The 12,789-nt window shown below is 41.6% G+C and overlaps 1 protein-coding gene across 5 annotated transcripts in view; it reads left to right on the top strand.

Moving 5' to 3' along the window:
• ZRANB1 (zinc finger RANBP2-type containing 1) overlaps positions 1-12,789 on the top strand; it is a 65,089-nt gene that overhangs the window by 25,016 nt on the left and 27,284 nt on the right. For all 5 annotated transcript variants that reach the window (XM_061635706.1, XM_061635704.1, XM_061635708.1 and 2 more), the window contains exon 4: positions 10,361-10,548. In XM_061635706.1, coding sequence (XP_061491690.1) covers positions 10,361-10,548 — 188 coding nt within the window. The remainder of the gene's footprint in view (positions 1-10,360; positions 10,549-12,789) is intronic.

Below are 12,789 nucleotides of genomic sequence, written 5' to 3'. Positions count from 1 at the left end.
GTCTTGCCTTTTCAATTTTGCCAAGCCCAACACAGGCAGAAGTGAAGTATACTCACCCTCTAGAAGTCAGCTTCCCAGCCAAATGTTGAGAGCATGGAGGTGGGTGGTCCTGTTGGCTAAAGATCAAACTATGATTCATTGTCCCTTCCCTACCCACAGTACTTAAAAATACTCTCCATCTCTTGGTTTCTACCCAAAAGTCTACTGCTCCACTATTCTTTCCATCATGCTAGCTATAGTGGAAGAAGCCATCCTTTGCCACACCCTCTATTTTATTGATTGATTGATTGATTGATTGATTGCATTTGTAAAATTCCCCATAGCTGAAGCTCTCTGGGCAGTTTACAACAATTAAAAACATTAAAAACAAATACACAAATTTAAAAACACATTTTTAAAAAGCAATTTAAAAACCTAGGCATGGGGTAAGAGTCCTTTGGCTTGTGCCTTTGTCTGACACTGGCCTCTAGTTACATAGGGAGGGGTAAGAAAACAGTCTCAGCCGATCAGAAGCCTCCATTTTAATTAAAAACTGGTTGTGAATACTATTGTCTCTGTGCCTTTTTACCTTTGATTGCCCTGCCAGTGGACAGAAGGGAAGGAGCGCAATTAGAGGTTCCCTTTTAAAAGCTTTCCAAATCTTGTGAGGGTGTGCCCCCAAGTCACTGCTGAATTTTGCATGCTTCTTCTGTAAAAAGCTATGACAGAACCATACTCAGAATCATAATCTTCTACTTTTTCATCATTTTTGTACTAATTGTAAAAATCTGAAGCTTCAGTTCTGTATTCTCTTCAGAATTTTCTTTTGAGTTGTTAGGCTTGAGGGTATTGGAGAGTGCGTTCATCTTGGTAGCCTTAGAAATTCATAAACTGTAGTGGTACCATCTTTGTTGTAGTGGATCCAGGAGCTCCCCCAGACTACGGACCTGCTCTTTCAGAGGGAGTATGACCCCATCCAAAGCAGGCAACTGACCAATTATCCAAACTCGGGAACCACCAACCCACAACTTTTAAGTTCTCTGTAGCAAGTTGGTTTGGATTCTTACTCTTTTATGAATTGTTCAGAGGTATTCAACCATGATTCTTGTTACTTTTGTTTGTGTGTCAACGTTTACAAATCACTAGTCTCCTTTTCTTTGATGTAACTTTTAAATTGGCTAAACCATTCTTTTCAAGCAGTGGACAAAATTTCCTACTGCTAATATAGATACTGAAAAAAGGTTGAAATATCTGGACTACATTCTTAATGTTTCAGCTTTGTGGCTAGCTGTTTGCAAATCTGTATATTTCCAAAAGGAATATCCTACCTTAAGCCTGCACAATTTGTGGCCTGCTAAGTAGAACACAGGCCATCAGACATTTAGCACAGCCTGTCAGGTACTTATTAATCCTGTGTTTTGTGTAGTCAAGCAAAAAATTTAGGAGAAGGCTTATGAAGTTCTGAGTGAGCTACCAGATCTACCTGATGGACTGTGTTCAGCTTCATGGGTTACAAGTTGCGGTAGGAAGCAAGGTATAATAGTGCTATGAGGTCCCCATGTTACATTTTAGGTACCTGTATGGCTCATTTTGAACCAGAGAAGCAGAGGGGGAAGAGAGAAGCTGAGGTGGATCAGATTTGAGTTTGGAAATAATAGGTGGGAGAAAGGGTTGAGTGGCCCTTTCCCTGTTGCTTCTACACACTTGAAACAGCTTTTCTAGTTGTATCTGTATGTAATATGTAGCATAGGCTTGAGTCAGATTCTTTTGAAAGAAAGATTCTGATCATAATCCCGATATGCCCTGGTTTTATCTCTGCTATGTTGCTGTTTCTCAACAATGAGAGCTATAATAGAAGCATTTGACAACTTTATTTCACCTGTTTGGGGAAAGAAATGTGAAAAGTGATCTTTTTGCAGAGTCTGTGTGTATCATTCTACCGTTCCTTCTTGTTAAGTCTTTCTGTTTTTCTTGCCTTAGAGAATCCAGAGACAGCATTCTCTTCTAGAATTGTCTATCTAGGAATACAGTTTTTGTCATTTAATAAAGTATTTTTATGATATCTTGAGAAATAACAACAAGGAGAAAATGCTTGTTAGAAAACCAAACTTTCTTGAATCATAGCCTTCAGAGGGATCATGTCTGTTAATGGTTTCTGAAATCTTATGACTCAGATTTTGATGTACATAAGGTTACCACTTGATCTTAAGATAGAAATAATAATAATAATAATAATAATAATTTAATTTGTGGGTCGCCTATCTGGCCAATGGCCACTCTAGGCGACGTACAATTTAACAACAATACATTACATCATAATAAAATACATCATAAAATACAATATAACAATAAAACAGTTCCAGTACAGAGTAGTAGGCTATTCGTCGTAAAAATTTAACCCTCCCCGTAAGTCCCAAAGGCCTGTCTGAAGAGCCAGGTCTTCAAGGCCTGGCGGAATACATTCAGGGAAGGGGCATGTCGAAGGTCATATGGGAGGGAGTTCCAGAGAGTGGGGGCCGCCACTGAAAATGCCCTCTCTCTTGTCCCCGCCAACCTAGCTGTTTTAGTTGGCGGGATTGAGAGAAATGAAGTTCTTTGATATAAATAATGAAGTTCATCCCATCTTTGAGGATGTCATATCCCAGATCTGTAAAATAAATGGTGGATAAGCTTCTAAAATCAAAGTTTAATAGATGTAGGAAATGATTTGCATTCTAAATAGGCTAAATATGTAGCTTGAAGATAATGTGATTGGGACTCAGATATGGGGAGCACGGACCTTGAACAGTTTGAATATTAATTGGTATGGTTTTACTGTTGCGCATTCAGCTTCCCAAGTGCATACCAGCCTGCCTATGCTTTGAGATTGGCAGAAGAGGTCCTCCTTATGTGCTCATCTCAGAGTCGTTAGATTGGTAGGCACAAGGGAAAGGGCTTTTTTGTGGAAACTCCATGTCTTGGGAATACTTTACCAGTTGCACTTCGGCAAGCCCCAGCACTTCAGGGGTTTAGGAAACCCCCCACATCCCATTTGTATTTGTCTGATTTGTCTTGAGTTGTGTTCTGCTAATGTTTTTTGTTACAATAATGTACTGTATCGGTGGTAATTTTTGGTGGGGATGTTTATATGTTTTATTTTTGCAGGTTTTTAACAGTTTTGATGTACTGCATTATGCATTAATTCTACACCACTTTTGGTGGGCTTTTAGCCTTTTAAGGCAGCATAGAAATACTGTAAATAAATAAAATAGATAAGATAGAGGCCTGCAACAACTCCCCCCCCGTCTCTCTCTCTCTCATAAAAAAACTTTTTATAGTTAAGAACATAACTCTGTGTAAATTTGTCTGGAGGAACTTGGTCATAAAGCAACATTATAAACTCCTCGTTGCAAGACATGTATACAGGAGGAAACATTTATTAAGGCAGAATTTCCCAAACTTACCCCCCCCCGGCACACACATATCATGAGAAAATTGCTGAGGGGCTTGTCGGACCACAATGATTTTTCTGCCTGTTGTAGCAATTGTAACATGCTGTGGTAGGTGCTGTATGATTTTATTCCATAGAATGCAAATTGTAATCCAATAAAATACAATACAAGATATAAAAAGAAGCAATAAAAATACAATTTAAAATCAATAGGAATATTTAATGTGGAAATGTTGGACCACCTGAATAAAGCTTGTGAACCACTGGTGGCCCACGGACCACAGTTTGGAAACCTCTGTATTAAGGGTTATGATTTTAAGACAAGACTCATAACATCTGAAAATATATTGATGTTTCTGAGTATAACTTCTTGATTGATTGTAGTTCTATGCCACTTTCCATTCAAGTGAATCCCACAGTGGCTTATAAACAATAAACAATGGTGGTATGCAGAGTTAGTCTTACTCAGACAATGACTAAGGCTGCAATCCAATACATGTCTACTCAGAAGTAAGCTCCATTGGGTTCAGTGGGACCTACTCCCAGGTAAGTGGGTATTGGATTGCAGTCTAACTTAGGTTCATTTCATTGGGTTTCCTCTGAGTAGGTCTTGGTTGAATACAACCCAATAACAGCAGTAAACATCAATAGAACAAAACAGGTGCAGCACAGAATGCTGATCTTACCAAGTCATATAATATATGAAGAAATACACAGTAAAACTCTACAAAATAGCAGCTAAAATTCCTATTAACATTACTACATTCACCCACACTTCCTACCTCAATATCGTTCAGTTTGTTAAAATACACTGCCCACTACACAACAAATACCTACAAGGAGAACCATACTGCAACAAACACCCCCACACTAATTACACAGATGCGTGTTCATGGGCAGCACCTCTACTGCCCCAAGCTCTAATCAACAGATTGGGATAAATTTCCCCCTCCCACCCCCCGGGATTTCTCACTCTGACTGAAGAATACCCACCATTTGGCTCCCACAAACAGTGACAATCCAAGCAACAAAGGTGGTGATATGCTTTTATAGATTTCCTGGCAGCAGGCACACTCATCACTCTTCCCAACAGTTCTGTTACAGCTCAGTGTCTAGGCTGGTAAGAATGACAGAGAATGTGGTGGGCTGATGGAATCATTTATGTCTCTTCCCCCCCCCCCAATATCCCCATGCTTGTACTGCCTGGTTCCATAGTCAGTCAGCATCACTTCCATCAGCATCCTTTCTGTCAGTATTTATTTTAAAAAAACACTGAAATTTTCTTTTTTCTTTTTTGCTCTCACTCTGTCAGAGCTAGCTCTATTGCTTGGGCATCAGGCAGAGGTCATAAGTGGGGTATGTTCTCTGCATGGTCCCAGGGACCCTTAAGGACCTTTGGATAAGGGTTCACGGGCATGCCATCCATGCCTGCAGAATGGTGATGGCTGTCAGGAGTAGTAGATATGCTGTCAGCTGGTCTCCCTCCCCAGGTCACCCCACTTCCTTGCTAATGGGTTGGGCATGCTCGTGTCTGCACTTGAGCTTTCACTGTTGCTGGGATTTCTTCTCATACCAAGTGTCAAAATGATTTGGAAGCTGTCTGCAATAAAGTTGTGGCCTGCTTTGACTGAGTCAAGCATTGCCCTCCATCCTTCTATCCACAACCCTGCTCCACTCCCAGGTGTAGGCGCAGCTGGTTTTGTAAGACACATTGAGGACTTTTCTCAAAAAGTGGGTTATAAATCTCTGGAATATACAAGTTGTTCTTCAGCAAATTCAGATTCCTTTTTGGTTTTTAGGCACAATCTAGTCCTTATGCACCTGTGTGTCCTGGCCCCCATGATAGACAGGCCCATGGGGAGGAGGAAGAGACACTTAAGGGTAAGAAGGGGGGTCCTTATAGCCTCTATGAAGTCTCCTGTACTTACTAAGCTGGGAGGGAGGAATAACTAGTTGTGCTGGCATTTTTTGTACCTTAGATCCAATGTTGTACACCCAGGGAGCTGGCTTCTCGCTTTTGGCCTGGTAAGTAAAGGAGGCTGTGGCACAGAATCGCACAAAATCATTACTTCTAAGAACTGACTTGCAGGTAAATTCATAAGAAAAAGTAAGAACATAATTTGTGACAATGGCAGCCTACTAATATAGCATGATCTGGTAAAGGTGGTAACTGGTCTATTGTAAACTTCAGAAAAGTGAGGAGGAAATAAATGTCGGGCTTCCTTGGTATGAAATGGAGTGCCCATTCTACAAAAGTAGGATACCTTATTGGCATGTAGGCTTAGAACATAAATATATTCTACGTACAATGAAATTTGGTGGGAATAGTTGCTAAAATAATGCTGAATCTTACTTGTGTATTTAGACAGGGCCTCACAAATATTGGCTTGCCATTTAGCCAGCCTCTGCTTTGTGTTTACCACAACCCCTTTCCTAGGGTTCTCTGTCTTATGTAGAGACTTGGGAGGAGGCTTGGATTCTCTCATTTGCAGTCGTCTGTAGAAAAGAGAACATGAGAGAGACGAGTCTATCTCTTACCTTCTCTAAACAACAGAACAGGTGAGAGCTTGGGAGAGAGGAGCTTGTGCTTCTGGGTATTCTTGTCACAAAAGGGCTAGGACAGGGGTGGGGAACCTTTTTGCAAGGACAGGGGTGGGGAACCTTTTTGGCTCTGCAGGCCAGATCATATCAGGATTGGCCTCGCAGGCCAAATTTGACATGTGGGTGGGAGCACCCCTGTCAATCACCTAACATCACAATAATGGAACTTCAAAGCACCTCACAGGCAGCAAGGCGCTCCCCCCTCCCCAGTCAGAAAGCAGGCTTGGTTGAAGCCTGATGGGGTGGATCCCTGTTTTGCTCTGGGGAAAGAGGTGGTTTCTGTTGAAACTGCTGCTAAAACTGAGTTCTATCAGTGATTTCAATGGACACTGCTTTCCCTTCCTGCAGCAATGAACACCTCCGTTGTCCATCAGCTGATGGGTGGTGAGGGTGAGCCTTGGTCTCCGAAGGGCAATTGAAACCCCTTCCTTTGTTTTCGCAGGAGCTTGAAAGCAAACCCCTTCCTGATCAGGAAGGGGTTTGCATGAATCCCCAGGCAGTACTTGAACTCCCCACACATCAGCTGATGCACAGAGAGTTCAATCTGCAGGGGTCAGGTGCGCGAAAGAGCTCCCTGTGTGGAGCTGCCTTGCGCATCCAAACCCTGGAAGATTGAACTCCCCATGCATGAGTGATGCACAAGGGAGTTCAATCCTGCTTTCTGCAGTGAAGTGACAGCCATATCTCTACTTGGCCCACAGCTGATGTCAGGTGTTGGGCAGGTGGGCGTGGTTTTGGGAAAATGGCCTTGCAAGCCAGATGGGGAGGCCTGGAGGACCAAATATGGCTTGTGGGCTGGAGTTTCCCTACCACTGGGCTAGAGGCACTTGCCTCATTAGCAAATGAATTTGTTGATATTTCTGAGCAGAAGACTGTGTACCAAGCCAAGGATATAACTTAATAATCCTTGGCAGAAAGATCTTTTTATATACAGCACACTTTGAACTTTGAGTTGTGTGTTGACATGCTAATATGAAAGAGAAGCATTGGATTGTACAAAATGCTTTACTGTGTAGCTTCTCTTTCTTGACTGGAAGCTGAAGTCAATTTTTTATCAAGTTCCTATGTTATGAAATGATACACATAGTGTTTATAGTTTTCAGAAGCTATTTCTCTGGAACAGAGACTAGAAAGATGAACAGATTTGGAATATCTTAGATGGCTTCAGTATGGATAAAGGGAAAGTGTTATGCTGCCATTTCTCTTTTTGTAAAGAGCGGTGCTTCACTTCCACAGTTGATCTTCCTAAGCAGATTCAAAAAGATTGAATGTACAGGGTTTTTCCTTGAAAATGAACACCAATGGCCCAGTTTGAATGAAATCTCCCCCTTCTTCCTTGTGTGCTTTAATAAGCAAGAAAGTCTTTCAATTAATCATAATTTCCCTGGCTTTCTGGCTTTGAATCAAGCCAGGATTTTAAACCACCATTTCAAGTTTACCCTGCTCCATTATCCATACCTATATCAGGTGTCAGGACATGCTTTGTGGCCTGGGATTGATGCCCCTGCCATCATCTTTGTTGAGGGCAGGCATGTGCACTCAGCACACTGGCATGACTAGACAAAAACGGAGTGGCCAGGGACTACTTAAGCTTGTGACTCCTGCACACACGCCCACACACTGGTTCTTTGGTGCTCGCTCCCTCTGTCTTCCATAGTGTGACCCAAACACACAGGGACCGAGTAGGAATTTTTGGCCTGACTCTCTTGGTTTATAGGCAGGTTTTTTTTGCCTACTCTGCACTGTGGTTGCAGGGATGGTATTTGGCTTAGTACGAGTGTCAGTTTGGCAGATTGATTCCATAAAGGAAGCCACAGACCTGACTTACAAGATCTGAACAGGGTGGTTTATAACATGCTATTGGAGGTCGCTGATTCATCGGGTCGCCATAAGTCGAAATCGACTTGAAGGCACATAACAACAATAGGTCAATTCGGTCACTTGAGCAAGTAATCTTAGCTATGCTATTAGGCTTATTCAGTCAATCTGGCTAGGGAAGTGCGGGAGGGGGAAATATGTAAGTACAGCTAGGTGGCATGCTTAGGCACCTTTGGAGGTGATGGGCGGCTCCTGAAGCCTGTAGCTCAGGGCTATGAGACCCTGGGGCAGGATAAAGGCCACCTTTGGGGCCAACTTGCCTCATCCACCCAAAGTTTTGGGGCCCATGGAGTGGCGATGTAGAAGGGCGTCCCTGCACACCTTCAGGGCATGGCGGGGGCAGGGGTAAGCAGAATGGCTTGGCCTGGCCCTAGCAGCGATTGGTCATCCTAATAGCTGCAGACAAGCATTGCCTGGTATCATACCAACAGCTACCGCCCTTATAATTCCCCTCTGCAGGTTTCTTGAATGCTCATTTAAAGATTTCATAAAGTGGCTCATTAGTTCAACCTAGCTGCTTGTGTCTCATTTCAACCCTCTGCCACAAAAGATCCTAGCTTGTTCTAAACCTGGTAATCATAGTTTTTTCATTTAGATCTAACTGCAAATTAAGGTTAATTAAACACTTCCTGGCTTACCACAGTGTGCTGAGTAGAAAGGGGGATGTGAGCTCAAGGATGTTTCGTCAATATATGTTTGTCCAGACATAGCCAGTAAGTTCCAGAAGCTAGCTTCTTTTGTAGTCTGTAATATCCTTTGCCCAGGAGAAGAGGGATTCTACCAGAGATCTTGTTTCCACTTCCATGAAGGGCTGCTCATGGAAGAACGGCATAAAGGGCAGTTGAGTGCATACTTGCCCATCCCTTTTTTGTGTCTTCTGTTGCCAGCACTGTTGCATTTAACCCACATAACTATTTCCTTTCCAGTTTGATATTGAGAGTGCTTATGAACTACTTTTTGACTGTTACTGCATTCCTCAGAACAAGGAGATTCTCTTTTTTCCTGTACTACGACTACCTAGTTCCTGGAAGCCCATTTCAGGGGTCAGGGGAAAGCATGTTTAATGTACTTGGCTGTTTAGAAATGAAGTATCCTAAATGCAATATACTGAGCACATCCTCTCTTCATGGATGGCATTGGACTCCTGATGACAGTTTTTTTGCAAGGTGGCAAGATCACTTTGAATATGGATTTGACAGATAACAGTAATCAAGCACCCACATTAATGATTGTGTCCCTGGCAGGCAGCACTTTTGAAGTGGTTATTAAATAGTACCACCTAGGCATATCCATTTGCACTTGCATGGGATCTTAGTCCTCTTAAACCATCCTAGTCCATCATTTAAACAGTGTGCAATGCATTGTATTCAGCTTATGGCAATGACAGAATAGCTGTTTTATGTAATGTATAGTTTGCTTAAGGGTGCATTGCCCAGATACAATCCTACCTAAAACAAAGGTATTTCTTATTCAAGGTGATTTTATAAAGTTTGTATGAACTGGCTTATTGTTTTACTGTTTTTCCTGAGCTCACTTGAAACAAATGATCTTAAATCTCTCCTTGCTTCTATTCAGTTTAATGACAATTTCCTTCATCACCTTGAGAGCCAATGTGTTATAGTAGTGTTAAGTCTAGGACTGGGGAGAGCTGGGTTCAGATCCCCACGCAGCCACTAAGCTCAGTGAATGATCTTGGATGAGTTACACATTCTTGGCCTAGCCTACCTAACTGGACTGTTTCAAATGGAGAGGGAGGAGCACTTTTTGTATGCCACCCTCAGTTTCTTGGAGGAAGGGCAGGATAAAAATAATCTTGTAACAGCTTGTAAACCATCACAGTGAAGACATCCATGAATTCTGCATCCTCTTCAAGCCGATTGTGCTCGAGCTGTATCCTGACTAAGAGATCTACCTCTGGTGGATTTAGGCAGATCTGTCACTTAGATTCTGACACATTACTTCAAACATGAGACATTTCACCCAGTGCCCAGAGAGAGAGAATTTGGCCAGAATAATCCTGAGGTCATTTTAGAAGGGCTCCTTAGGTGAGATTTTGTATGAGAAGCTAATTTCATTATTCGCATGTTTGAAGTCCTTCCTAGTGACCATGTTAATAAAAGCAGTTTGCTCATTCCCCTCTTGAACTACCATGCTGTGGACAAACATTGCATGAACTTGGTTTGCACACTCTCTTCCATGGATATGTAATGAATAGGGTGCCACCTTCATGTGCACTGCAGCAAAATCCTGTGTACTTCTTTGAGCTGTGCATGCATTATTAGTTAGTATTACTGACAGAACATAAAGCTCCACAGTTGATGACAACCAAATTCAAGCTCCCTTCCCAGTGTAGGATTTCAATGCTGTATGGTAAGAAAACTGTGTAATAAATGGTTTGGTTTATAATGAACTTTCATTACCTTAAGTTACATTAGAAATTTTAACCTTCTAACTTATTTTCCATGTCTCTAGGGGTTGTAGAAGGTGACTTAGCTGCTATTGAAGCATACAAGTCATCAGGAGGAGATATTGCACGCCAGCTAACAGCAGATGAAGTACGCTTGTTAAATCGCCCTTCCGCTTTTGATGTGGGATACACACTTGTTCATCTTGCTATACGTTTTCAAAGACAAGATATGTTAGCAGTTCTGCTTACAGAGGTGAGCTATTACTTTTGCTGCTGTGTTTGCTTATGGGAGCCCTTGGTCTCTACAGGTACTTCTTGATTAATGAGAATAATGTTGAAGCTTTTCTTGGTGGTCAGTTTGATCCTTCTTGGTGGTTTTGAAAACCTTTCAGGTAAACCAGAGAGGCATATGAATAAGATAAACAATGCCAATACCTCATACAGATCCTTAAGGATCTCACTGCCTTGCTCTCTGCTTCCTATTATTCACGGGTGGGGAACTTGTGGCCCTCCAAATGTTGTTGTACCCTGGTTTCCATAAGCCCCACCAGCAGGGACAATAGTTGGGAATTCTGGGAGTTCTACTGTAGCAACCTCTGGAGCCCACAGGTTTCCCTCTTGCTGTTCTTAAGAGGACCTTCTCAGGTACCCTCTAACTGAGTTTACTCCAGTCTTTGGCAAAGAACTCTTGAAAGCTTTTTTGGAAGTCTGTATGTGTAATATCTACTGGATTATCTACATCTGCAGGATTGTTGCGTAACACAAATTATTCTAAAAGTTTGAGGCAGCACTTCCTTTCCAGAAGGCATGCTGTTTTTTTCCTCAGCGGAATTTGTTCTTCTACATCTTTAACAATTCTAAGTTTATATCCCGTGTTTCCATATAACTGCTTCAGGGCAGCTTACAGGATAAAACAATAGCATAATTAAACATTGTAAAACACCAAGAATAAAACAGATATAATAGTTGTATTAAAACAGTTTTGTTAGAGGTTAAGAGGCCTGGGGAAAAGGACATAAAAGTGGGTGCTGGGAGATCATTTTTCGGGCACGGTGTGCAATCAGGAAAGCACTCAGTTGTCACCTGCCTCTGAAGAACACAATGCACAGGCAGGTTGATGTAGAGTAGCTCGTCAGGAGTCCACGTCCCAAGCCATATAGGGCTTTTCAAAGCATTCTGAACTGTGCTTTGAAACAGACAGTGAAGTACAACTAAAGTATTCCCAGTGATAGGTCCCATTTAAGATACTGGCAGCTGTATTTTGGGCTAACTGAAGTTTTTGAGAAGGCTTCAGAAGTCTTGTACTATTTTTTTTAGGGGTGGTTGTGATTCTATCACATCTAGGGTTCAGTCAGGCTCTTTGCAGTGGTAACCTGATTTTATTTTGCAGCTCTCAGTTTTGGTACAAGGGATGTTCATATAAAAAATCAAGAGATGATTTGGCTCCCTATTGGTGAATGGCTTGGGAAGCAAGTATGTTTGGTAAAAAGTCCTGTTACTTAGATTGAACTTGGCTGGTATTGTGGATTTCTGTTGCCTGACATAGGGTAGTATTCAAGTAAGTCCTACTCAGAGTAGTTCCTTTGACATTAATGAACCTAAGGTGGTCATGTGTATTAACCTCAGTAGTCTACTCTGAGTAGGATTAGTATTGAATATCACTTATAGTTTCCCTAGCATTAGTCCATCTGCTCTTTGAGTTTGCAAGCTACAAGACAGGAGGTTAAAGATAGCAAAACTGCTCTGTTAAGTCCAACAGATTAAGCAAAGACTTTCACATTATGATTAAAATAATATTTTCTCTAAAAATGGCATTGATCCAAAATATGATACAGATTTCTTTGTTTCCCAAAATGTGTTCTGTTCATTGAAAAGATTGCCTTGACTGGCATTGTATCAAGCTTTTGATAAGTGAAATAAATAAACCAGGTAATGGAAGGATATTCCTGATACAGAAAGGGACATTGGACAATTTTCCTACATAGAGGTAATCTCACTGTAGGAAATACATTTCATGGAAACAGTCCCCAATTGTCTTGCCATGCAGGAACTTTGATACAACTGCAAAGTACTTATTAGCTGTGTTCAATATTAGGGACATAAGAATTCATATATTCACAAGATATGGGCAGAAAACAGGGCCATTAAGACTTCATTCTTGTTTCTAAAGGAGTGATGCCAGTTAGCTCAAAGACTGTTTTCAATTGCTGGGAGCTCTTTCTATGAACTTCATTTATGTTGATCACAAGGTAGCATTTAAACTTTGAATGAAGTGGCACACATCTTAAAACCTCATTTACTCTCTTTGGTTAGTTTTGTCCTTCCTCTAAGGAGCTCAGATTAGTGTACGTGCAGTTATCCTCTTTTCCCTCCAAACAAACAAGTGATTGTTAGCCTACAAATGTGTTACTGGTCTATGATTACCCAGCAACTTGCATGGCTAAGCACAAGTCAGAACTGAGATGTTTCCATACCGAAGTCGACTATTCCAAAT

The sequence above is a fragment of the Rhineura floridana genome, chromosome 7, assembly GCF_030035675.1.
Source record: "Rhineura floridana isolate rRhiFlo1 chromosome 7, rRhiFlo1.hap2, whole genome shotgun sequence".
Classification (NCBI taxonomy): domain Eukaryota; kingdom Metazoa; phylum Chordata; class Lepidosauria; order Squamata; family Rhineuridae; genus Rhineura; species Rhineura floridana.
This window is presented reverse-complemented; position numbering and strand designations above follow the sequence as displayed.